Source organism: Pelophylax lessonae, assembly GCF_965119305.1.
Source record: "Pelophylax lessonae genome assembly, chromosome: 4".
Taxonomy (NCBI): Eukaryota; Metazoa; Chordata; class Amphibia; order Anura; family Ranidae; genus Pelophylax; species Pelophylax lessonae.
This window is the reverse complement of record NC_138771.1, coordinates 506,901,088-506,925,789: the sequence shown is the minus strand read 5'-3', so window position 1 is coordinate 506,925,789 and position 24,702 is coordinate 506,901,088. Positions and strand designations below refer to the sequence as shown.

The following is a 24,702-nucleotide window of genomic DNA, read 5'->3' as shown; positions in this document are numbered from 1 at the left end:
GCTCCGAGGTCGCGGCGCGCTGCTCGCACCGCGATCTCGGAGGTCGCCCCTGCAAGTAGCGTCGCGGTAATGTGAACCGGCGCTAAGTGCCGGTTCACACTGCAGCGGCACGACTTCAGGGGCGACCTGTGAAGTCACGTGCAGCGCGACTTCGGCACGACTTGCACGGACTTCATAAAATTAATGTCTATGCAAGTCGCTCCAGGTCGCCCCGAAGTAGTACAGGACCCTTTTTCTAAGTCGGAGCGACTTGTGTCGCTCCTATTGGAACCGTTCCTGTACTACACAATGGACTGCGACGGTCCACTACTTGTCAGGCTGACAAGTCGCCTGACAAGTCGTACTAGTGTGAACCGGCACTTAGGGTCCTTTCACATGAGCGCTCCGATCAGATCCGCCTGTCAGTTTTTTAGGGGGATCTGATCGGATGCTCCATGCATCCCTATGGGGCAGCGGATGTCAGCGGAGACATGTCCGCTGACACCTGCTGCCATCCGCATCCGATTCTGTCCGTAAAATCCGGACGGATGGAAACCCTATTTTCCATCCGTCCAGGGGATCGGATGGGATCGGATGAGAGCGGACAGGCGGTCCGCTCTCATCCGATTCCCCCATAGAGATGCATGGGGCTCTGACAACTCCCTGTCCGCACACAGAGCGGAGAGGGAGCTGTCACCTTCCTGCTCAGCGGGGATCTGTGTTTATGATCCCCCGCTGAGCAGCACGGATCCGCCTATGGGGGCAGACCTTGTGAAAGAGCCCTAAAGCCCCGTACACACGTACCAAATGTCGGCCGAACGATCGGCCGTCTTTTGTCCGGTGCTGTCCTGACGGCTGAAAACTGCAAAAGACTGCACATGAATTTTGTCGGCCAACAACAGCCGACTGCAGAAGTGATGTCATGTGATGGTTAACTTTCCGTGTGTTTTTTTTTTTTGTGAGCATACCCAGTCTTGCTAATCGGCTGTTTGTCGGCCGAATTCTGTACTGACTGGCGAACAATCGGCCGTTCTGGTGTCGGCCAACAAAAATTTGAATGCCTGCACACCAGATTCTGTTCGGCCGAAAAGTCGCTGTCGGTTGTCGGAAGCATCATACTAACAAGCCGACAATCGGTCGATTGTTCGGCGGCCGTATATTTACGGCCGACAATCGCTACGTGTGTACGGGGCTTTAGTGTATTTTATGTGTGGCCCAAGACAATTCCTCACCTTCCAATGTGGCCAAGGAAGGTCAAAAGGTTGGACCCCGGCGTTCTATCAGAATACCTCTACCTATCAGATTCTACAACCGGAAGTGACGTTCGGACAAGAACAACTTACTGCCCATGCACCATGCATTCCAACATGGCCGCTATACATTTCAATAGGTTTCCTAATGTAACAGAACACAAAGCAGTGGCAGAAATCTTACACCCACACAAGTCTTAAATTTTACATTTATTTTAGCAGTAAACTCACCTTCTAGACTGAATAACAGTATTACATTTCTATTATTATTGTAATATAGTAAATATAGCGACAAGCCTGCAGGTAGAAGGTGGTGGCGGCCATCTTGGTACATCCCGCACTGCTCAGCGACAACCTGAATATATAGTGAAATAGTTTATTTCACTCGGTCGCTGTGAAATAGTCTATTATTTCAGTATATAAGGTGAGTTTACTGCTAGAATAAATGTAAAATTCAAGACTTGCGTGGGTGTAAGAAGATGTCCGCCGCTGCTTCGTGTTTTGTCACATTAGGAAACCTATTGGAACCCATAGCAGCCATGTTGGAACGCATGGCACAGGCGCAGTAAGTTGTTCCTCATCCGAACGCCACTTCCGTTTGCAGAATCTGATAGGTAGCGGTATTCGGATAGAACAGCGGCTTTGTAGTAAAAAATAAAAAAAAGGGATACCTGACTATCTTACCTATTATATTACCAATATTATGTAGTTACATTCATGTTCTCCTTCACATTATTGAATTCAGGTGTACCCAGTAAAAGGGACTGCTAATGCTATAGCATAAAAAAGACGTTTCCAACAATTATGTAATTCCAACTCCTGGTTTTGTGTCCCTGTGTACAAAGCCAGCTCTACAAAGACATGGTTTGACCAGTTTGGTGTGGAGAAACTTGAGTGGCCTTCACAGAGCCCTGACCTCAACCCTAGTGAACTGAATTTGGAATTAATTGGAAGGCCAATTGAGAGCCAGGTCTTCTCATCTAACATCAATACCTGACTTAACAAAAGGTGGTTGGACTAAATGGGCACAAATCCCCACAGGGCACTCCAAAAACTTATGAAAAGCCTTCCCAGAAAAGTGAAGGATGTTAAAGTTATAAATGGGGGGCAGCTCTACATTAACGTCCATGGTTTTGGAAGGGCATGTCCAACAAGCTGATACTGTATTGGTGCATTTTTCAGTTGTCTTATATTTTTTGGCCATAAAGTGTAGTTCACATTTAAAGTGTATCCACCTTTTGCTCATGCATGGTGTTGAGCATGTTAGTTAAAGAGAGAGAGAAAGAGAGAGAGAGAGAGAGAGAGAGAGAGAGAGAGTTAAATCAGCTGCAGAAATAGAAATGTGACTACAAGAAATATTGGATTTGAAGAAAAATGCTCTCATTATGGGATGAGCAGTTCTATTAGACGAAGGATAATGTGAGTTCCAGTGTCAGCCTTTTCTATTTATATGCGGAGATGCTGAATGGCTGGGCCTACGGCAAGCAACGGAGAAGGTTATTTGCACAAAATGAGCACTGAGTAAGATTATTGGCAAACCAAAACGATACGACAAATCCGAAACGTGCCCGAAACATGTCATTTGTCCAATGCTGCTGTGAGATGAGGTTCTGGGGTGAATTCTCTGCTATGAATTCATAAACAATGCTTTTACAGAAGGCTTACAGTATCCTAATGCTGGGATAGAGGAGGCTTGGGGAGGTATACGTACATTGTACCGGGATATATAGGTTCTCAGTAGTTTCGCTGGTTGTTCTCAATGTGGTACTTTAATATATGTATCCCCAATCACAAAAATCTCATGTAAGTTTACAATGTAATTTCAACACTAATTTTTAATATTGTAAATCTGCAGCTTCCATAAAAATATTATTTTGTGAATGTGATCCTACCATAAAGGTCCTTGTTTGGACACCTATTTATGGTCGACAACATTCTATCCCTGTCACATAGGCTTCCGATGAAGAATACAAATGCAGCGCAGACCCTCTTACTGTATATGATCCCACTGTTAATCCAGGTTCTGATCCCTTGATGGTGCGAACAGGCAGGCATGGAGTATTTTTAGCCAGATGCATCAAGTCCCAGTGCGACAATATTCAGGCAGATAGTGTCTTTTTTTGTGTTTTTTATTTGTTTGCTAGGACTAAGGTAGGGATTGGAAACAAACTTTTGGACAGTGGCGGCTGGTGCCCACGAGCCCACCCTTTTTTGAAGCCTATTAGAGCCTCTGGCTCTAATCACGTGCTTCAAAAAAAAAAAAACCACGTTGGAATCCATTCGTCCAGCTCCCTGCATGTAGATTAGGGGGCCGGACACATGGATAGCGGGGGGGGCGCCCTTGCGCCCCCAATGGACGGGCTGCCGCTGCTTTTGGATACCCAGAACTAGCATCTTGAAGGAGGACACTATCTTGTAATGGTTAACAGACATAAAGCAGAGTCTTCTGAACAGAAAGTAGCCAAGGCTCAGCACAGGGGGCTCCCACTATGGTCTTAGCCTTGGCAGCAGGTCTGGAAGAGTCCCTCTAGAAAAAGGGGTGCAATGGCAACAGTCTTTCCTGAGATTTCTCGTAGGCCTACTACTGTGCATACCTCCCAACCTTTTTGAGATGGGAACGAGAGACACCTATTAGCTAAAGTATGTAGGCATAGGACACTCCCCCTTAAAGGAGAATTATACAAAAAAAAGTTATTTGTTAACCCCAAAACACTTTTTTTACCACTACTTTTCTTTTATACTGGCTTTTGAAATTTACAACTGCAGCAATCTAGAATTTGTATGAAAGGTTTAGCACTGGGAAACACTTTTTGAAAGACAAAAATTGCATTTTATATACATCTATATACTAGATCAGACCAAAATGAGGGACATGTAAGGAGGAAAGAGGGACAGAGGGACTTTGTTCCAAATCAGGGACAGTCCCACAAAATCAGGGACAGTTGGGAGCTATGGTCATGGTCCAGTGTTGTCCCATGCAGCCAACAGTGAAGTGCATGTAAGCAGAAGGGGCTGCAAAGGCTGCAGGAGATCAGCAGCACTAAGATGTAAAGGATGAAAAACAAGGTGGAAACAAAGCACTGTATGCATTATCTTGTGTTGATATGTGTTGCATTAGGGCAGACAAATTAATTCAAATGGGCTGCCTAATACCATAATACGCTCAAAAAGATGCATTACAACACATGGCATTGCACCAATGTTTATAATGCATTACCGTAGCATGTGATGGTAGCAGCAGGCACAAAGAGTAGCAATTGCCTTTCTATAGTTTAAACTATACAAGTAGGCCTGGCTGTAAAATTCTAAATTTTTTTCCTTGTGTGAAACAGCAACATAGATACCAACTGTCCCATTTTTTCCAAACAGGCAAATCTGTGGGTACTGCTGTCAGAAAACAATGTCCCAGTGGGGGATTCCTCCATCTACCCGGTTTGTGTGTGTAGCACCCTCCTAGGTAAGTGCTAGAGAGTGCATAGTTTTTGGGTTTCTCTGCTTACCAGGGGAACTGTCATGCACATTTAAGTACTCTCTGCCTAACAGGGAGCAGTGATCCATTGACAGGGTCTGCTCAGTGTGATCAGATGCTGCTCATGTTGTCTGTCAGGTTCACAATAGGAAGGGGCGTATTGGACAGTGAGAGGAAATCTGACAAATGGAAGCTTGAGTGTAGATACAGGCCTGGCCATTGGCAGAGGAAATTGCCCCAAGGAATGCTGGGCGACTGTATTTATACTAAGAGAGCACGTGTGCAGGGGTCTTTAGCTGGAGAGCGGGGTCCAAGAGGAAGGGGGCTGCTGCCCCTTCTCTGTACAGGCTGCCATGCGGTCTCAGATGGTAGACCTGAGCGCCAGAGTTACAGAAGCTGCAACCCTGAAGTCCGCCAGAACTGACTGAGAAGTGGGATGTACCTGGTTGCTTTAAACACAGATGTCTAGGGACCTGTTCGGTGAGGGCCATCATTTTGTGCTAGTAAAGTCAGTGGACGGATGCCAGCTAATGGGGATACTAAGTAGTGTCCTGAAGAGTCAGTGTTCGTTGAGTCTGCTGCGAGAGTGTGCAAAGGACTTTTCTTTCATACAAATTCTGTATGGTTCGGCATAGAGTCTGCTATCCAGTTCAATTAAGGGAGGTCAAGTGAGAGTTGTTTTCTTTTGTGCATAGTTCAAGTTGGAGTATCCCACTAATCCCTACTCCTATCCAAGTTCCACCAATAAATACAAAAAAACAAATCCCCTGAACTCATCATCGGATAACGAGTGGATGAGTGTGCACCTGACTGTGTAAAATACTCAGTCATCTGGCTGCAGGATAACAAGAGGGAGACCCAGAGATCTTCATACTCAGCAGTTCCTATGGGGCAGTGCTACTTGTGGATGGAGGAATCTGTTAGTTTTTGTTTCATTTAGCCCACTGAATCAACAGTGTATGGCCAGCTTTAGCGTGACTCAAGAGATACTGAGCAATGCTGTTAGGAACTGAAGTCAATCTGCAACTACCTTACAGGATAAAAAAGTGTCACATGACTCCTCACCAGGGGCGGACTGACCATTCGGGCATTCGGGCACTGCCCGAGGGCCCGAGGTCAGGGGGGGGCCCGGCAGGGCCGTCTTTCTCATGCGCATGCTGGGGAGTTTTCAATAATATCGATCGACATGCTGGGGAGTTGTCTGGGGCCCCACGCAGGGTTGCAATTTCCCCCCAAACTGATCCCCCCACGCCGCAGCAGCAGCTACATTATGCGGTAAACTGGTTGCTAGGATCGCCTGCCGAATGGCGTCTAGCAACCAGTGACGTCCGAGTAGGGACCCAGAATGCAAAGCGTCCTCCTCTGTGCCTATTAGAGATGCCGGCTCCACCCACCTCCGCTCCTCCCTTCATCCTCACTGTGTGGCCGCTGCGGAGGGGAAACTGCCTGAGTCAGCAAGACCAAGCAAAGACAAACTGCAGCTTCAGGTGAGATATTCTCTCCCTCCCCCCCCCTCTCCCTCCATTCTCTCTCCCCCCCTCCCCCCTCTGCAAGGACCCAGCATGCAAAGAGTCCTCCTCTGTGCCTATTAGAGACTCCGGCTCCACCCACCTCCGCTCCTCCCTTCATCCTCACTGTGCGGCCGCAAGACCGAGCAAAGACAAACTGCAGCTTCAGGTGAGATATTCTCTCCCTCCCCCCCTCTCTCCCTCCATTCTCTCTCTCCCTCCCTCCCCCCCCTGCCCCCCCTTCTCTCTCTCCCTCATCCCCCCTCTCTCCCCCTCCCTTTCCCCCTCTCTCTCTCCCCCCTCTCCCTCCCTTTCCCCCCTCTCTCTCCCTCCCCCCTCTCTCGCCTCTCTCTCCCCCCTCTCTCTCTCCATCCCTTTCCCCCTCTCTCTTCCTCCCCCCTCTCTCGCCCCGCTCCCCCCTCCCTCTCCCCCTCCATTCTCTCTCTCCCCCCATCCCACCCTTCTCTCTCTCCCCCTCTTTCCCCCCTCTCTCTCCCTCCATTCTCTCTCTCCCCTCTCCCCCCCCATCCCACCCTTCTCTCTCTCCCCCTCTTCCCCGCCCCTCCCTTTCCCCCCTCTCTCTCCCTCCCTCCCTTTCTCTCGCCCCCTCCCCCCTCTCTCTCCCCCTCTCTCTCTGTCTCTCCCCATCTCTCTCTCTCCCCCTCCCTCTCTCTCTCCCCTCCCTCTCTCTCCCTCCCCCCTCTCTCTCTCCCTCCCCCCCTCTCTCCCTCTCTCTCCCTCCCCCTCTCTCTCCCCCCCTCTCTCTCTCCCCTATCTCTCTCTCTCCCCCTCTCTCTCTCCCTCTCTCTCTCCCTCTCCCCTCTCTCTCCCTCTCCCCTCTCTCTCCCTCTCCCCTCTCTCTCCCCCCTCTCTCCCCTCTCTCTCTCCCCCCTCTCCCCTCTCCCTCCCCCCTCTCTCTCTCTCTCTCCCCTTTCATAAAGTATAAAGAAAACCCTTTTGACATAAGATAAATACCAATAAACCCTCAAAAGAAATGAAAACCAAAATAGACCACCCTCCTGAAATAAAAGCCCACTTGTTTTCTTTTTTTTTTGGATAAAAGGCCTGGCAGAATTTTTTTTTTTTTTGTGCATAGGACAGCATCGCCACCAGTGGCGGCTGGTGCGTTGGGGGTACAGGGGCGGCTATCTATTCCCTATCTATTGGCCGAGGAGGAGGCGGAAGGACTTGAGGAGACGTGGGGGACTGAGGAGAAGGCGCCGCTGCAGGTAAGTGCACTGACTGGTCTCTCTGCATTGAAGGGGGCACGGCACACTGGTCTCTCTGCATTGAAAGGGGGTACGCTGGTAACTCTGCATTGAAAGGGGGCACGCTGGTCTCTCTGGATTGAAAGGGGGCACGCTGGTCTCTCTGCATTGAAAGGGGGCACGCTGGTCTCTCTGCATTGAAAGGGGGCAAGCTGGTCTCTCTGCATTGAAAGGGGGCACGCTGGTCTCTCTGCATTGAAAGGGGGCACGCTGGTCTCTCTGCATTGAAAGGGGGCACGCTGGTCTCTCTGCATTGAAAGGGGGCACGCTGGTCTCTCTGCATTGAAAGGGGGCACGCTGGTCTCTCTGCATTGAAAGGGGGCACGCTGATCTCTCTGCATTGAAAGGGGGCACGCTGGTCTCTCTGCATTGAAAGGGGGCACGCTGGTCACTCTGCATTGAAAGGGGGCACGCTGGTCACTCTGCATTGAAAGAGGGCACGCTGGTCACTCTGCATTGAAAGGGGGCACGTCACGCTGGTTACTCTGCATTAAAAGGGGGCACACTGGTTACTCTGCATTGAAAGGGGGCACGCTGGTCTCTCTGCATTGAAAGGGGGCACGCTGGTCTCTCTGCATTGAAAGAGGGCACGCTGGTCTCTCTGCATTGAAAGAGGGCACGCTGGTCTCTCTGCATTGAAAGAGGGCACGCTGGTCTCTCTGCATTGAAAAGGGGCACGCTGGTCACTCTGCATTGAAAGGGGGCACGCTGATCACTCTGCATTGAAAGGGGGCATGCTGGTCACTCTGCATTGAAAGGGGGCACGGCACGCTGGTCACTCTGCATTGAAAGAAACACGCTGGTCACTCTGCATTGAAAGGGGGCACGCTGTTACTCTGCAATGAAAGGGGGTACGCTGGTTACTCTGCATTAAAAGGGGGCACGCTGGTCACTCTGCATTGAAAGGGGGTACGGCACACTGGTTACTCTGCATTGAAAGGGGGCACGCTGGTCACGCTGGTAACACATTAGCCAGTCCAGACCAGTATAGATCCTAACACATTACCCAGTCCATACCAGTATAGATCGTAACACATTACCCAGTCCATACCAGTATAGATCCTAACACATTACCCAGTCCATACCAGTATAGATCCTAACACATTATCCAGTCCATACCAGTATAGATCCTAACACATTACCCAGTCCATACCAGTATAGATCCTAACACATTATCCAGTCCATACCAGTATAGATCCTAACACATTACCCAGTCCATATCAGTATAGATATCCAGCATGATATTTTTTAGATCTGTTGTGTTTTCAGTGTTCCTTTAATTATTTTGAGCAGTGTATAAGGAATAGTATTCATTGTAGTACATATATCAGTGTTATAGGTATTAGCACTCAGTTTACAGAGATTAGCGTTATATATAGGGGATAGCACTTAGTGAGTTCTATTCCCTATATATAACACTTATATCTGTACACTGAGTGCTTTTCCCATAATACTGACATCTGTACACTTTGGCGGGAAGAATACTCCTTACATTGGTGGTCAGTGGGAAGAATGTTCCTTACATTGGTGGTCAGTGGGAAGAATGCTCCTTACATTGGTGGTCAGTTGGAAGAATGCCCCTTACATTGGTGGTCAGTGGGAAGAATGCTCCTTACATTGGTGGTCAGTGGGAAGAATGCTCCTTACATTGGTGGTCAGTGGGAAGAATGTCCCTTACATTGGTGGTCAGTGGGAAGAATGTCCCTTACATTGGTGGTCAGTAGGAAGAATGCTCCTTACATTGGGGGTCAGTGGGAAGAATGTCCCTTACATTGGTGATCAGTGAGAAGAATGACTCTTACATTGGTGGTCAATGAAAGTAATGTTCCTTTGTGTGGGTGTGGCTTGAGTGTGGGCGGGGACACAGGGGGCCCATGATCTCTTATTGCCCGGGGGCCCCATGAGTTGTCAGTCCGCCCCTGCTCCTCACCTTCACATGTATCTGTTTTATATCCTCTATGTGATGTGTCATTTCCCGCAACTGGTCCTGCAGGGCTAAACGCTGAGAAAACTCCTCTTCGTATCTATAATGATAAAAACAGTTATATCATTTTATTAACAATAAAAACATCAGAGAATCTATTACAATGCACACAGCATCAGATATTTATTTTTTTGGTTAAAGCTGAAATCCAGGCACAAAAAAACTTTCATTAAAATATAATGATGAATAGACACAAACGATACAAGTCTTCTTTGTGTGCACCAAATGCTTATACAGCCCCAGATATTACCTTGTAAAAATAGCACGGACATCATCACTGTATTGTTCAAAGCCAATGCAGAGAGCAGAGTTGTGGGAGGGACCCAGCAGGCTCCACCTACTACAGGCAGAAAACTACAGGAGGGGGCGGAGACAAGACCAGTCACCCTGTATAAGAAGGGAGAGCAGCAGTGACCGGTCTTTATTACTGGAAGCTCCTGCACAGAGGGAAAATTTCCCACTGGATTACTGTACAGATCTGGAAGAAATATACAAATCACACCAGACTCTCATAATAAGACTGATCCTAAAGTTCACCTTTTATGTGCTGCATGCTCAGTAATGTTTCAGTGTAACACTTCCGTGTTACAACGTTGCAGTCTGCTCATTGGGGGAGAGGATACTGAGGAAATACCTGCAGCAGAAGGATGAGATAATCTGAGCCTAGGCAAAGTCACCGGGCAGGAGGCCAATGATGGCTTTTTAATGAAAAGAGGTGAAGCATTTCTAAAAAAAAAAGTAACATGTCAGAAATACATTCATACAGACTTGTGAAATTACTGAAAGGTTCTCTTTAACCACCTAAGCCCTAACATTTAGCACTTGACCCCAGTGTTGCCAGCCACCCGTATTTTTATGGGCAGCCCGTAAAAACCAGGCACTTTTTGCCCGTAAAAAATGGCTGTGACAGCTTGGCTTTGGAACTGCGCATGCAAAGTTCCGGAGCCAGCCGAGAGACCGAGATTGTGATATCTGGAGTACCTGTGTTTTCGGCGCAGGCGGGTCTGACAAAGGCGGGTGGCTGAGCAAGCTTGCGTTATGTCGTCATCATGGTGCATTTACTGCCCCCACTGCCAGCTAGCCAGCCACTAAAAAAGCTCAGGACTCAAGAACCAAGCAGAGTGTGGCCTCGTGTGCCGAATGGACCAGACGGGACTCCCGAACTCAGCAAGGCAAGCCGGGCCCGGCCGGGACAGATGAGCGGGACTTTGTCAGTCAGTGGCAGACTGGCAGTGCTTTTCTGGGCTGGAGTCTAGACTCTGGAGGGAGCAGTGACCAACTGTCCAGGTGTGAGAGACTGGACTGCATATACCTAGTGATGATACAGCAAGGTATGGCATTATAACTTCTGGAGATGGCAGAAAGTTATTGTAGAATTGGTTTTCACATGTAAATATCATTCATTCATCGAGCCATTATACCTTTGTGCAAATAGTAAGTGCCTGAGAATGATGTACATTATTGGCAGTTGACCCATGTTGTGGAGATTTGTTCTTGTAAATCTGAAATCCCATAACCCTGATGAATACCACACTAAAAAGGAATTATATATTCTCTACTACTCTCTACTACTCTCTGCTCCAGGTAATGACTTTTCTGTTCTAAACCCCACATGGCTTGGCTATGGCTTAGTACAGCGTTGTGTGCATTCAATACTCAGAATGACTCCACTCTGCACATTCATCTAGAGGAGAGAGACTGTCTCAGTATCACTGTCATTCATGTTGGCCAGCTTGGCCTGATGAGGTCACAGTCAGACTTTGATGTCATCATCATCATCTGTGCTGCTGCACATGTTGCCCTCCTGTCTATCCCTAAACTAGAGTTGGGGGGGTTTTGGGGCCTGGCTGGGAGACAGTGTCACTGACACTGACAGTCCAATGCCCAGTCAGGTAGTCCAATGCCCAGACAGGCAGTCAATTTCATATAGCACCCAGGGGGCCCAAGGCACCATATCATGCCCTTCCTGAGCCAGGAAAAGGGGGGAGGGGGTCAGAGGTCTGTTTCCTAGGCACTGCAGACTGGTTGAGGGGCTCTCTTGGCTCTTGCTGTGGGGGCAAATGCAAAGCGGTTTCTCTCTCTCTGTAGGCTAATGTGCTAAAAACTGATGGGTTATACAAATAAAAGTGCAGACATAGCACAGCACATCAACTCGTGAGTCACTGGACATTAACCTATTAATAAACTGACATTTTAGGCACATGCTTACAAACCTGGAGGAGCGGAAGAGCATGTCATTAAATCTTCTTATCTATGTCCTCAGACTTAAACGAACAGACAACTCGTGCAGTTTGGGTTCAACCCCACAGCAAAGAAGAATTTTCTGGTTTCCCAGAGTAGGGCATTAGGACCATAAAGTTTTGACCCTTCTTTTATCATACTGTCACTTGTTGTCACACGGAACTTGGCGGAGTTTCGCAGAGAGTTTATTTTGCAGATGTTTGTTTGCGCCATTCTGCATTACTGCTTTCGGGGAATATAGGTCTTTGTTATCGAACAATTGCATAGTATTATCTGTGCGTGTGAAGTCCCACACACGTAGGCTTTAAGAATAACACTGAAATGTGCAGGCTGAGAACACAACTAAACATTTGCAAATTCCTGAAATACTGTGCGCCTTTTATGAATAGGCCTCTTTATCCTGAGAAGCTACTAAGATGTACAGTGCATGTCCTTTGCTTTTTGCCAGTGGCTTATGGCAGCCATACACATAACAATAAATAGGCAATTACTGATTCAATTGTAGCTAACGATCACGTACTTGAAAGCTACTGTTCGGCACAGCATACAAAAAGATCTAGGAGGCTTCTATTCAATTTAATTTTACTTTTATTGATACAATTCTTCTCATGTATGGTCGGGCCTAACCTTTACCATACAGATCATACACACTGACAATCTGGATATGTTTCCTGATAGACAAGTGTGTTCATGTGTGATTGAAGCACGCTTTTAGCACAGCAAACTCACTTATCATTTATAAATCATTTATTCTGAAATGTATTCAGTAATCCGTGTGCTAGTTAAAGTAACAGTCTACCTTAAGGCCTGGTTCAAACCTATGCGTTTTTAGTGCATTTTCAGCTTTGCAGAAACACACTACGGTCCATTTAGCATAATTTCCTATGGGTCACATCTCCACGTTTTCCACGTTTTTTGCAAAGGGTCAAGGACTTTTTTGCCTGCAACAGGTTGCATTTTTGCTTCCATAGGTTTAAATGAAAACGCAGCAGCAACACATTAAAAATGCAGTGGTTGTGTTTTCAAAATGTTTCCGCTGCATTTTTGCTGGTTTCTCCCACATAACATCAAACACCTTCCAAAAACGCATTCAAAAATACAATAAAAATGATTCAAAAAAAGATGCAAAAAACGCCCACCAGTAAAACCCATCAACTGCAGCCCTCTATAGGTGTGATCCTAGCCCAGTGTTTCTCAACCTTTTTTCAGTCAAGGCACACTTTAAAAATTATGGACAGTCTCGAGGCAGCCTTTAAAAATTATGGACAGTCTCGAGGCAGCCTTAAAAAATTATGGACAGTCTCGAGGCGCCCCATTCTAAAATGCAAAACCTATTCTAATTCTAATACAGCAACATCTACAAGTCCAAGTAGGACACCCAATGTTTGAGGTGATTTATGCTTCCAAGGTAAATACACTTTTGCAAACTGGTACTGACTAGTAATCCTATGTTTCTCTTCTCCCTCAGTTTTTCTCTATTACTCAACTAATGTGACCCAGACGCTGATGGAGAGGGGCAGGGGAGGGTCAAACAATGATACTATGCAGGTGACTGACATTCTTCTCATCAACTGATGATGCCATTGGTCATTAGGACCCCAGCAGCTAGAAAGGGAAACGGTGAAAGCCCGTGGCTTTGTGTAACTAAAAAGGCAGCCTTCATCCACATGCCGGCTTGTATACAGTTTTTGGACAATTTTTAGGCATTTTGCCAAGGCACCCCAGAAGAAATCTCAAGGCACCCCAGGGTGCCTGGGCGCCCTGGTTGAAAAAGGCTGTCCTAGCCTAAGGTGATATTTTAGTTAGAAGTGAATCCTGGTTGGTTGAGTCAGCCCCTGGCTTATTATATGTCCTGAATATTCCAACAGAGAGGTCTCCTTGGTGTGTTATCATGAGCTATGTCTTGGGTTAACTTGCACTGCATTAAGGCACCCCAATAAAATGAACACGTTGCCAATGCACACTAACATTCAGATGTGACCCTTTATTTTACCACACTAAAACAGCACTGTGCATTGAGAAGCACTGCCAAGCAGATGCTTTGCCTCTGTACATTGGGGGTGCCATTCAAAATTAATCACACTGCAATACATTACCATGTGTTGCAGTAAAATGTGGGTTACAACGGTGCAAAAGTCTGAAGAGACCCTGTCCACCTGCAAGTTTTGGGTGTTCAAACTCTACCTGTTACATTTAATATATAGAATATTAACAATATTCTATAATATAAAATAGATATAAATCCAGCAGGGATGATAGAAGCCCCTCATAATGGGCACAGCAGGTGTACAGATTTGAAACTCAGCACAGGGATAGTGGCAACCCCTTATAATGGGCACAGCAGGTGTACAGAGCTGGGATGAAGAGTGCTTCATAATGGGCACAGCAGGTATGCAGGAAGGGTGGGAAACCCTCATAATATGCACAGCAGGTGTGCTGGCCTGGAACGCAGAGCAGGAATGGTGGGAACCCCTTATAATGGGCACAGCAGGTGTGCAGGCCTGGAACCCAGAGCAGAAAGGGTGGTATACCCTCATAATGGGCACAGCAGGTGTGCAGACCTGGAACCCAGAGGAAGAATGGTGGTTACCCCTCAGAATGGACACAGCAGTTGGGCAGACCTAGAACCCAGAGAAGGGATGGTGGAAACCCATCATAATGGGCACGGCAGATGTGCAGGCTAATAAACTCACCAATAGAGATACTGTATAAGATATTGTCAGATGATTCAACTCCCCAGCATATGCCATAAACTAAAATATCAGTCTTGGGTGAAGTTACCCTTTTTAAGCAGAACACTATGCAAATATTTAAATACAGTAGAACAGCTCTTTAGGCCATGTATTTATCCATTAAAAATATTTTAAATGTATTTCTAATACTGCTGCTGAAAATGTCTGAAATATTTCAACACAATAATACACAATCTCCTACACAGCAGAAAAGGGCAAAGTCGGAGGGTCTGCATTGTGTTGACTTATCTGCCGCAATTCCTAATACTAACATCTTTCAGGTACTGGGAAATAAAGGGTGATCAGGGAGCTTTTAGTAGGAGGAGAGAACTAATATTGATCTTCATTCCAAGTCTAATTACCAGACAAGGAGGGCAATAGTGAATAGTGGAGTCTTTCTTGTGGTGGAGCTATCTGACAAGGGATGTTAATCACGGGACTAACTGAACAGAACTTCAAACCATTAAACAAGTAATACGGTTTATATAGGTGTATTTAGCTGTTTGGCAAGACATCTGCTTGATCCTTGTTGTATCTTCTGACAGTGTGTTCAGTATGCAATTTTACTTTTGTCAGATCAATAGACAGACCTGGGTTTATAATGTACAGAGCGAAGGTAGGATGAGGACTCATGTTACTGAGATTTGTTTATTTCGAGCAAAGACAGGGTCACTTGTGAGGGAGACAGGTTAATGTGACAATTCACAGATTGTCTTCCTTATCTTGGACAATGCCTCTTGTAGTGGGTGGTGGGGTCATCTCCTGTCACCTTCACCTCCCAGCCCACACACATATAGCAGAGCTGCTTACAGTGCAACTAATCTTCTCCTGTCCATGGCTACAACCGGACAACGACTAGACAAAATGGCTGCATGGCATTTTTCAGGGCGCATTTCCTGATGGAGACAACAGTGAACCGTGCCGATATAAAGTGTGCAGGAATGGCCACTTGTAATCTCCATTAAAAGCCTATGTGATAGGGTGACAATGTAGGGACACAATTAGGATACAGGGCCAGAATGGTGTCTCCCTATTATAGGAAAGGCCTGAATAAGGGCCATCATGGGAGGATGAACAAGTATAATAAAAAAGGCTGCAGATTTTTTTAAATAGACTGATGATGACTTATGAAATGATATCAAATGACATGTTAGGGCCAGTGCCATTACCTCATCAAAAACTGGAACTGGTACGCATCAAAAATGCATCAAAAACGCACATCCATAAAAACCATCTGGAACGCATCCGGACTGCGTTTCTATTATGGGAACTGGCCCTTAGCTTAATTGAGATTTTAGGGATTGGGTTTACATCTACTGCAATGCCATTCTATTAAATGTACAGTATTATATAGGCAATATATACTGAAAAATGAATATTTTTTATATTATATTATTAAATATTATATACTTATATTATTATAATATATTATGCTATATTTTTTATTTTATATGAACAAATATATCCTAAAAAATCATCTCAGTCAATATTATGTTGTGTGCCCTGTTGTGGCGTCTTACTTTGTCTGGGCCATGATGATATTTCCTTGCAGCTCCCTCAGTTCTTGCTTGGCCAGGTCCAGCTGTATGGATGGAGCTATCGCAGAACCTTTCAGCGACTGGATGTCAGACTCCTGCTGCGCCACGACCAGCTGTAAGGCTCGAATTTCTTCATCTTTCTTTAGAATGTCTCTGCTCATCGCCAAAAGTCTGCAATGGAAGAGACAACTATAAATAAAACATTTTTCTTACCATTTTGATTTTGTAATATCTAATAGAGAGATAATGCCGATCTAATGGATCAGGATATTCTTAACATGTCTAAGCTGCATGTGTGCCTAATGGCGTAATTTTTTATTATCTTTTATTTTTTCGTTTTTATTTTTATTTTTTTATTTTTATTTATTTATTTTTGCCAATGCTTTATATGTTTAATCTTATAATCTTATATTTTGATTTCTGTTCTTTCCACACTAATGGCCTATGTCCCCCTTACAGGTCGATGTGGAAACCATCTCTGTGGTGACCTACTTGCATAAAACTGACAAGGAAGTGTCTGCTATTTTTTCTTTCTAAGCTGTATATACAGTATCTCACAAAAGTGAGTACACCCTCACATTTTTGTAAATATTTTATTATATCTTTTCATGTGACAACACTGAAGAAATGATACTTTGCTACAATGTAAAGTAGTGAGTGTACAGCTTGTATAACAGTGTTCATTTACTGTCCCCTCAAAATATCTCAACACACCTCGCTATGGTCGACCAAGGAAGCTGAGTGCACATGCTCAGCGTCATATCTTTGGGAAATAGATGTATGAATGCTGCCAGCATTGCTACAGAGTTTAAAGGGGTGGGGGTCAGCCTGTTAGTGCTCAGACCATACGCCGCACACTGCATCAAATTGGTCTGCATAGCTGTCATCCCAGAAGGAAGCCTCTTTTAAAGATGATACACAAGAACAGTTTGCTGAATACAAGCATACTAAGGACATGGATTACTGGAACCATGTCCTGTGGTCTGATGAGACCAAGATAAACTTATTTGGTTCAGATGGTGTCAAGCGTGTGTCGCGGCAACCAGATGAGGAGTGCAAAGACAAGTGTGTCCTGCCTACAGTCAAGCATGGTGGTGGAAGTGTCATGGTCTGGGGCTGCGTGAGTTCTGCCGACACTGGGGAGCTACAGTTTATTGAGGGAACCATGAATGCCAACATGTACTGTGACATACTGAAGCAGAGCATGATCTCCTCCCTTCGGAGACTGGGCTGCAGGGCAGTATTCCAACATGATAAGGACCCCAAACACACCTCCAAGATGACCACTGCCTTGCTAAAGAAGCTGAGGGTAAAGGTGATGTACTGGCCAAGCATGTCTTCAGACCTAAACACTATTGAGCATCTGTGGGGCATCCTCAAATGGAAGGTGGAGGAGCGCAAGGTCTCCAACATCCACCAGCTCCGTGATGTCGTCATGGAGGAGTGGAAGAGGACTCCAGTGGCAACCTGTGAAGCTCTGGTGAACTCCATGCCCAAGAGGGTTAAGGCAGTGCTGGAAAATAATGGTGGCCACACAAAATATTGACACTTTGGGCACAATTTGGATATGTTCACTTAGGGGTGTATTCACTTTTGTTGTCAGCGGTTTAGACATTAATGTCTGCGTGTTGAGTTATTTTGAGGGGACAGCAAATTTACACTGTTATACAAGCTGTGCACTCACTACTTTACATTTTAGCAAAGTGTTATTTCTTTAGTGTTGTCACATGAAAAGATATAATAAAATATTTACAAAAATGTGAGGGGTGTACTCACTTTCGTGAGATACTGTACATGTGGCTTTCGCACTGGTAAATGTATGGCCATTTAACAGGCCTAACTGTCTTTGTTTCCTTGTGTTTCATTGTTTGTATTTCTTTCCTATATCATTTTCAGGCTTTGAAATGTCTGTAACTATTTCTATTTCTAAACTAATGTTCAATAAACAGTTGATATTTTATATAAATTGATGTATTATTTTATGGATCACTATAGATACATCTTACCAATATCCTTATGGCGTAATTGTTGAATTCTGAAGCTATAACATTAAGTTGTGTACTTTTTAAAATAAACTGTTGACATTACAAAAAAGTAATTGACATGAGTGAATTTACCTTTTAGTGGTATTGAATGATCGTTTCAGACATATGATTTATTAATCACTTAAAAAAGAAAAAATGTATTCATAAATTTAGGCCAAAATGTATTCTGCTACAGGTTTTGGTCAAGAATTGTTTTCTTTAATACTAGTAAGGGCAACTTAAAGTGGGAATGTGATTGTGCATCTGAAACCCGGAAACAGGTAGCAATGTACAGGGGCGTTGCTGTGCCTGTAGGAGCTGCACTGTTACAGTTTATGTACTGCGGTAGGTCAGCAAGCGGTTAAAATTTAAAAGCTGATATGTGCACTGCCCACCATGCACATTGCTAGTCATAATTGATTTAAAAATGAGCGACCACAAAACATCATACTCCTCCCACATGGTTGACTAATCTGCAGTTTCATTCACAAACATTGACTGAGACTGTGTTTGGAGTCCATACCTACACATGGTGAGGGGCTCTAGGGTTTATGTCTGATAAAGAGAAAACAACCTTATGTTTGTTCAGAATCTTAATCATTTCTGTACTGGGTCCTGGATCCTGGAAGCTTTGAAGAGCATTGGGTGAGATCATTCCTCCTAACTATTGAGATGGGAATGAGAGACACCTATGTAGCTTTAGGACATACTCCCTGCCATGCCCCCTTAAAGGAGAATTAAACAAAAAAATATTAGTTAAGCCCACAAACTAGTGCTTTTTTTAACCACTATTAATCTTTTCATACTGGTTTTTGAAATGTACAAATGCAGCAACTTAGAAATTGGATGAAACACTTTTTGAAAGAAAATGTTGCATTTTATATACAACTATATACACTAACTGGCCACTTTATTAGGTACACCTTGCTAGTACCGTGTTGGACCCCCTTTTGCCTTCAGAACTGCCTTAATTCTTCATGGTATAGATTCAACAAGGTGTTGGAAACATTCCTCAGAGATTTTGGTCCATATTGACATGATAGCATCACTCAGTTGCTGCATATTTGTCGGCTGCACATTTATGATGCGATTTCCGGTTCCTCCACATCCCAAAGAGGCTCTATTGAATTGAGATCTGGTGACTGTGGAGGCCATTGGAGTACAGTGATCTCATTGTCAGGTTCAAGAAACCAGTGGTGAGATAATTTGAGCTTTGTGACATGGTGCATTATCCTGCTGGAAGGAGCCATCAGAAGATGGGTACACTGTAGTCATAAAGGGATGGACATGGTCAGCAATGATACTCAGGTAGGCCGTGGCATTTAAACAATGCTCACTTGGTACTAAGGAGCCCAAAGTGCGTCAAGAAAATACCCCCCCGCACCATTACACCACCACCACCAGCCTAAACTGTTGATACAAAGAAGGATGGATCCATGCTTTAATATTGTTTACGCTAAATTCTGATCCTACCATCTGAATATTGTGGTTGAAATCGAGACTCATTAGACCAGGCAACATTTTTCCAATCTTCTATTGTGCAATTATGGTGAGCCTGTGTGAATTGTAGCCTTGGTTTCCTGTTCTTAGCTGACAGGAGTGGCACCCGGTGTGGTCTTCTGCTGTTATAGCCCATCTGCTTCAAAGTTCGATGTGCTGTGCGTTCAGAGATGGTATTCTGCATACCTTGGTTGTAACGAGTGATTATTTGAGTTAATATTGCCTTTCTATCATCTTGAACAAGTCTGCCCATTCTCCCCTGACAGCAACAAGACATTTTCCTGCACACATTTGCCGCTCACTGGATATTTTCTCTTTTTCGGAGCATTCTCTGTAAACCCTAGAGATGGTATGGATAAAAATCCTAATGAATCAGCAGTTTTTGAATTACTCAGACCAGGCCTTTTGGCACCAACAACCATGCCATGTTCAAAGTCACTTAAATCCCCTTTCTTCCCAATTCTGATGCACAGTTTGAACTTCAGCAACGTCTAGATGCCTAAATGCATTGAGTTGCATTGAGATTGGCAGATTACTAATTTGTGTTACCAAGCAATTGAACAGGTGTATCCTAATAAAATTGCCGGTGAGTGTAGATCAGACCAAAATGAGGGACAAATGAGGAAGAAAGAGGGACAGAAGAACTTTGTACCAAATCAGGGACAGTCCTTCCAAATCAGGGATAGTTGGGAGCTATGTGAGATAAAGCCCAAATTTCTATGTCCACAGCTTACCTGTATCCAGATCTCTCTTTCCCGGCTGGTGCTGGGTTAAAAGGCAGACTGCTGAAAGAACACTGAAAGGGTACATGTTCTGCCTATTTGTTTTGGGAAACCCATTAGGAGACATCCTGTTAGTTGGGAATCGACCTGAGCTTAGTTATTGTCTTGATTAAGCAGAGGTTTTGTTATTTTTTTGCCATGGTCGTGCTGTATAGGGCCCCATTATTATTAGTATTATTATTTTATTTTTATTTTTTTTTAATTGGAACAGTTTGTTGGCAGTTTTAAAAAGTAAAAAAGTTCTGCTACTAAAAAAGGATGATACCAACTTCGCACCCCCCCCCCCCCTGGTCATTGCTAAAACAACACGGAATAATGAGGTCATGGGTGATTGTGTTTTCCCTTTTCATCATTTGGAACATTTCATCCCAAATGTTCTATAGATTATGACTTTTTTTATTAATCCCCTTTCCCTGGTTCCATGTGGTCGCCAACAGGAAGTCACCTGCATCCTGAGAATAAGAATCTAAGAATTTCTTGTCACTTCCCTTCCCTTTCCTTCTGTAGACACTTTTATGATTTTTATGATTGCAACAATACACTGATACACTCATAATTCAAAGAAGGACTCTGGTGTAATTTAAAAGAACAGGAAATAATAAAAACGGAATAAAACCCGCTGAACACCTAAAACTTCAAAATGTATAGCAGCCGTTACAATGCTTCAATACAAAGCATATAAACAACCAATAATAATAAAAAAAATAAAATAAATTTAATGAATACATATAGTGAATACTGTACAATATAAAAAGTCTGTGCTTAAAATAAATTAATACCAAAGTGAATACAAAATAATTATAAGTCCCATACAAAGAAAGATGCAACAAAAATGAAGCATAAAGCAATCCCAAGTGACTGGTGATCCTGTTGACCAAAGGCGTATCCCAGAAAAAACAAAACTTCAAACTCCCAGTAAATCACCACAGGGATGGAAAGATGGGGGATTACCAAACAATAGTGACCCTCAATGAAGAGAGGTCAAAGAGGCATTTGAAGATGTTAGATAGTTCAGCAGAACCTCTGATTCATTCACTGTGACTTGTAGCAGGGCAATGTAGATTGCAAAAAAAACCCCAACATATATCAGATACAGAAACTCCATGTGCCGATGTAATCATACAAAGAGAAAAGCATTCTCCATAGCATGAATCAGTAAAACCAGCAAGATTTATTATAAGAATTTGCCCTTACAAGATGTATGATGTATACAGGCATGTAGGTACCAGGTACCCCTGATAACGTGATCTATGATGAAATGTGTAGGGTGGAGTTGGAACACACACCACTGTGCAAGCACCAACTAGCCGTGGCCATCTTGCCTATGAGAAGGATAGACGCGTTTATCGATCTAGATGCCTGTACACCTCATACATCTTGTAAGTGCAAATTCTTTAATAGAATATTTATAAGACCTCAGCCAATCCCTGAGAGGTAAGTCCAGAAGGTGTGGCTGGGGAGAAGATACATTTTTGGGAGGAAGTAAATACATATTCGCCAGCACGCCAAGGCTCTTGCAAAAGCAGTCCAAAACTTTATTGAAGTTACGATCACATCAAAAATAGTGCAACGTTTCGGAGCCGCACAGGACCCCTTCGTCAGGCATGTGACGAAGGGGTCCTGTGCGGCTCTGAAACGTTGCACTATTTTTGATGTGATCGTAACTTCAATAAAGTTTTGGACTGCTTTTGCAAGAGCCTTGGTGTGCTGGCGAATATGTATTTACTTGTAACTAATCCAGTTGCCAACTGGTGATCGCTTCAGCACCTAACACACACGAGCCTACAAACCAGGAAGGTGTGCGATAGGAATATGAACTATACATTTTTGGGAGGGACTGTTAAGAGTCTTCTCTTCTGGGACCTCTGCCCCTGGGAAAGCTGTTGTTTTCAGACTTCCGCATGTGCTTGGCGAAGGGTCTGGAGGAACCTGGATTAAGGAGAATTTGCTGGGGGACACTACTTTAGGAAGCTCGGCTACAGAAGTACCCTTTAACTAAAGAGTGTCACAGGGAAGCTGTTTGGGGAGCTGTCTTTGGACATTGTAAGTCTGACCCCTTTGCCTAGCACTTCAGGCATGCCTCTGCTTTAAGGGTTAGAGACTAGAGGTTGCTGCAAGGACTGTGACTGCTCTCACACACATAGTCTCACACTAGCTGACTGTCTCCTCTACCTCCAGCAACATTTAAGTCTGCTACTGAAAGACTTTGCCTAAGAATCCAAATTTTGTTGATGTGCTCTGAAATAGATATTTGGGCTGGCAGCCTCTGAATAGGTGAGAGAGATGTCACAGTCAGCAGTCAGGCTCAGAGGCCAGTAGCTATAGCAGTAGAGAGGTCCACGTCAACCAGCAGGATAAGTACACAAACACGTCACCCTTGCAGATGATGCGGGCTCACCCAAGGTTCAGGGTTTAAGCACTAACCGGTCTTCACCAGGGCTCTCCATGGTTATGATTGGTTTCTTTGCATGCTAGAGCCGGGTCATGGTTCTCAAGATTGCCCCAACTGGTGAACAAGGCAGGGTCCAGTAACAGATGTAACAGGTAGGGATCAAGCAGAAGCATACTCAGTAAACATGCCAAAGGTCAGTAACAAGTTGTTTCAGGTTGGGAGGGATCAAGCGCAAGCATAGTCGAGGAACAAGCCAAGGGTCAGTAACAAATGGTAGTGAAGATAAGGACAACTGCAGGTACGCAAGATATGTGCTGGAGAGAGCATGATAATCTGCCAAACAGGAAGTGCAGAGACATGGCTTAAACCAGTTTATGGGAGAGGCAAACAGTTCAAGATTCACCAGAAACAAGCGATAGTGGCACGGCAAGCTACAGCCAGATACCGCAGAGGTCCATGGTTCAGATCCAGATCTTGACAGGATACCTGTTTAAAGTCAGTGGCCCATGTGGGGGTTATTGCTGATGTGCACAATCTGGACACAGTTCCATGTTAAGTTCCAGACAGTTCAGAGAGATTGAAGACATTACAACCTTTAGATAGTTTATCTTTACATCTCGACTGCCAATCAAAGAGTAGTGAACAACAATTTCAGACATACAGCTAGCCCCCAGATGAGCACCTACAAATGTGTAAAGAAATACAATCTTAAACATTGTTAAACAGTAAGCATGTATACTGTAAATGTGAATGTTACATCAAAAATTCCTTTAAAAAAATTGAGGTAACCGGCCAAAATGTGAACATGCTTGAAATCTAGTGCCATAGGCCCCAGTGGTTTTCCCTATGATAAACATAAGAAAGGGATACAGGTAACAAACCCCACCTGCTTTGGTACTCTGCAGCCATCAAATTGCTCGGCAGACCACTGAACCCATCTCTGCTTCCTTCGCGATAGCTCTGCTCCAGCTTCTCCCGCAGCTCTCCAATATCCTTCTCATACAGATTGCGAATGGTGATCAATTCTTCCTGGAGATGCTGAACTGCAGATGTGTTGTCACCCTGTTAGTAAAGAATATTGGAAAATGCTAATCATAATTGTACCTTTCACCTTCACTCACTAGTATGCTGCTATGTTTCGGAAGAAACACCTTATTGGGGTTCTTTCCCTTTCCCCCTCTACAGATTAAATCGTTTTAATGTAGGTGTTCCCATTGGGCAAATTTTCTTCACTTCCGGTTTTGTTGGATTCCCATCAGGTTTTGTGCTTCTTGGAGATGTTTACCTTTACTCCCTGTCCTGGAAACACAACAAGAAGGGAGAGATTATCTCTCCAAAGTATGGGTACATCCCCTGTGAGACATTTGTCACCAAAACAGGTGTCCCATTATAGGATTTCCCCTCACCTACTGTTCAAGTGACAACTGTCAAATGATGGAATTCCAACAATCACCAGAATAATTTGAGAGGGTGAGGGACATAGACAGCAATAAAAACCTGGTAAAGGAAGGATGTGGTTGGGTGTTGTGGATCAGTATTTGAACTAGGTGTTCAAATTGATTATTGTTTGATCCAGGCAACACTCTGAAGCAAATCAAGGGGATAAAGTCTATGAGGAGATAAAATATGAGAGTGCCATGACCTATTGTATTGAGCATAGATCAGGTTTATTATTGGCAGAGTTCTAAAATAACTCCAACGCATTTCAGGAGGTTCAGAACGTCCCCTTCATTGGGACTACAAACACAATGGTAAACACAATAAATATCAGTTGTATACACAATACCAAATGCATTTTATTTTTGTCTGTAGCCCTGATAAAGAGAGCTTTGTGAACTCCTGAATCAAGTTGGCCACTCCTATCGTTTATCTACTCATAGCATTAAAGTATTTCCTTATTAAATAGGAAGTTTAGGTTGGAGTTGGGCAATAAACTAATTCATCAGATTATTTATTATAAATTTATATTTAGTATATTGAAAAAAATTAAACCAAAAATACTATGTATTCCCCTTACAGCTCTTTCCAAAGAAGG

General features: G+C 44.3%; 1 protein-coding gene across 1 annotated transcript in view; it reads right to left on the bottom strand.

Moving 5' to 3' along the window:
- The window catches only part of LMNTD1 (lamin tail domain containing 1), a 204,312-nt gene that overhangs the window by 141,086 nt on the left and 38,524 nt on the right, over window positions 1-24,702 (bottom strand). Inside the window, exons 3-5 of the mRNA XM_082252711.1 lie at window positions 23,554-23,729; window positions 15,952-16,140; window positions 9,405-9,498 (exon numbers count right to left, since the gene is read on the bottom strand). Coding sequence (XP_082108837.1) covers window positions 9,405-9,498; window positions 15,952-16,140; window positions 23,554-23,729 — 459 coding nt within the window. The remainder of the gene's footprint in view (window positions 1-9,404; window positions 9,499-15,951; window positions 16,141-23,553; window positions 23,730-24,702) is intronic.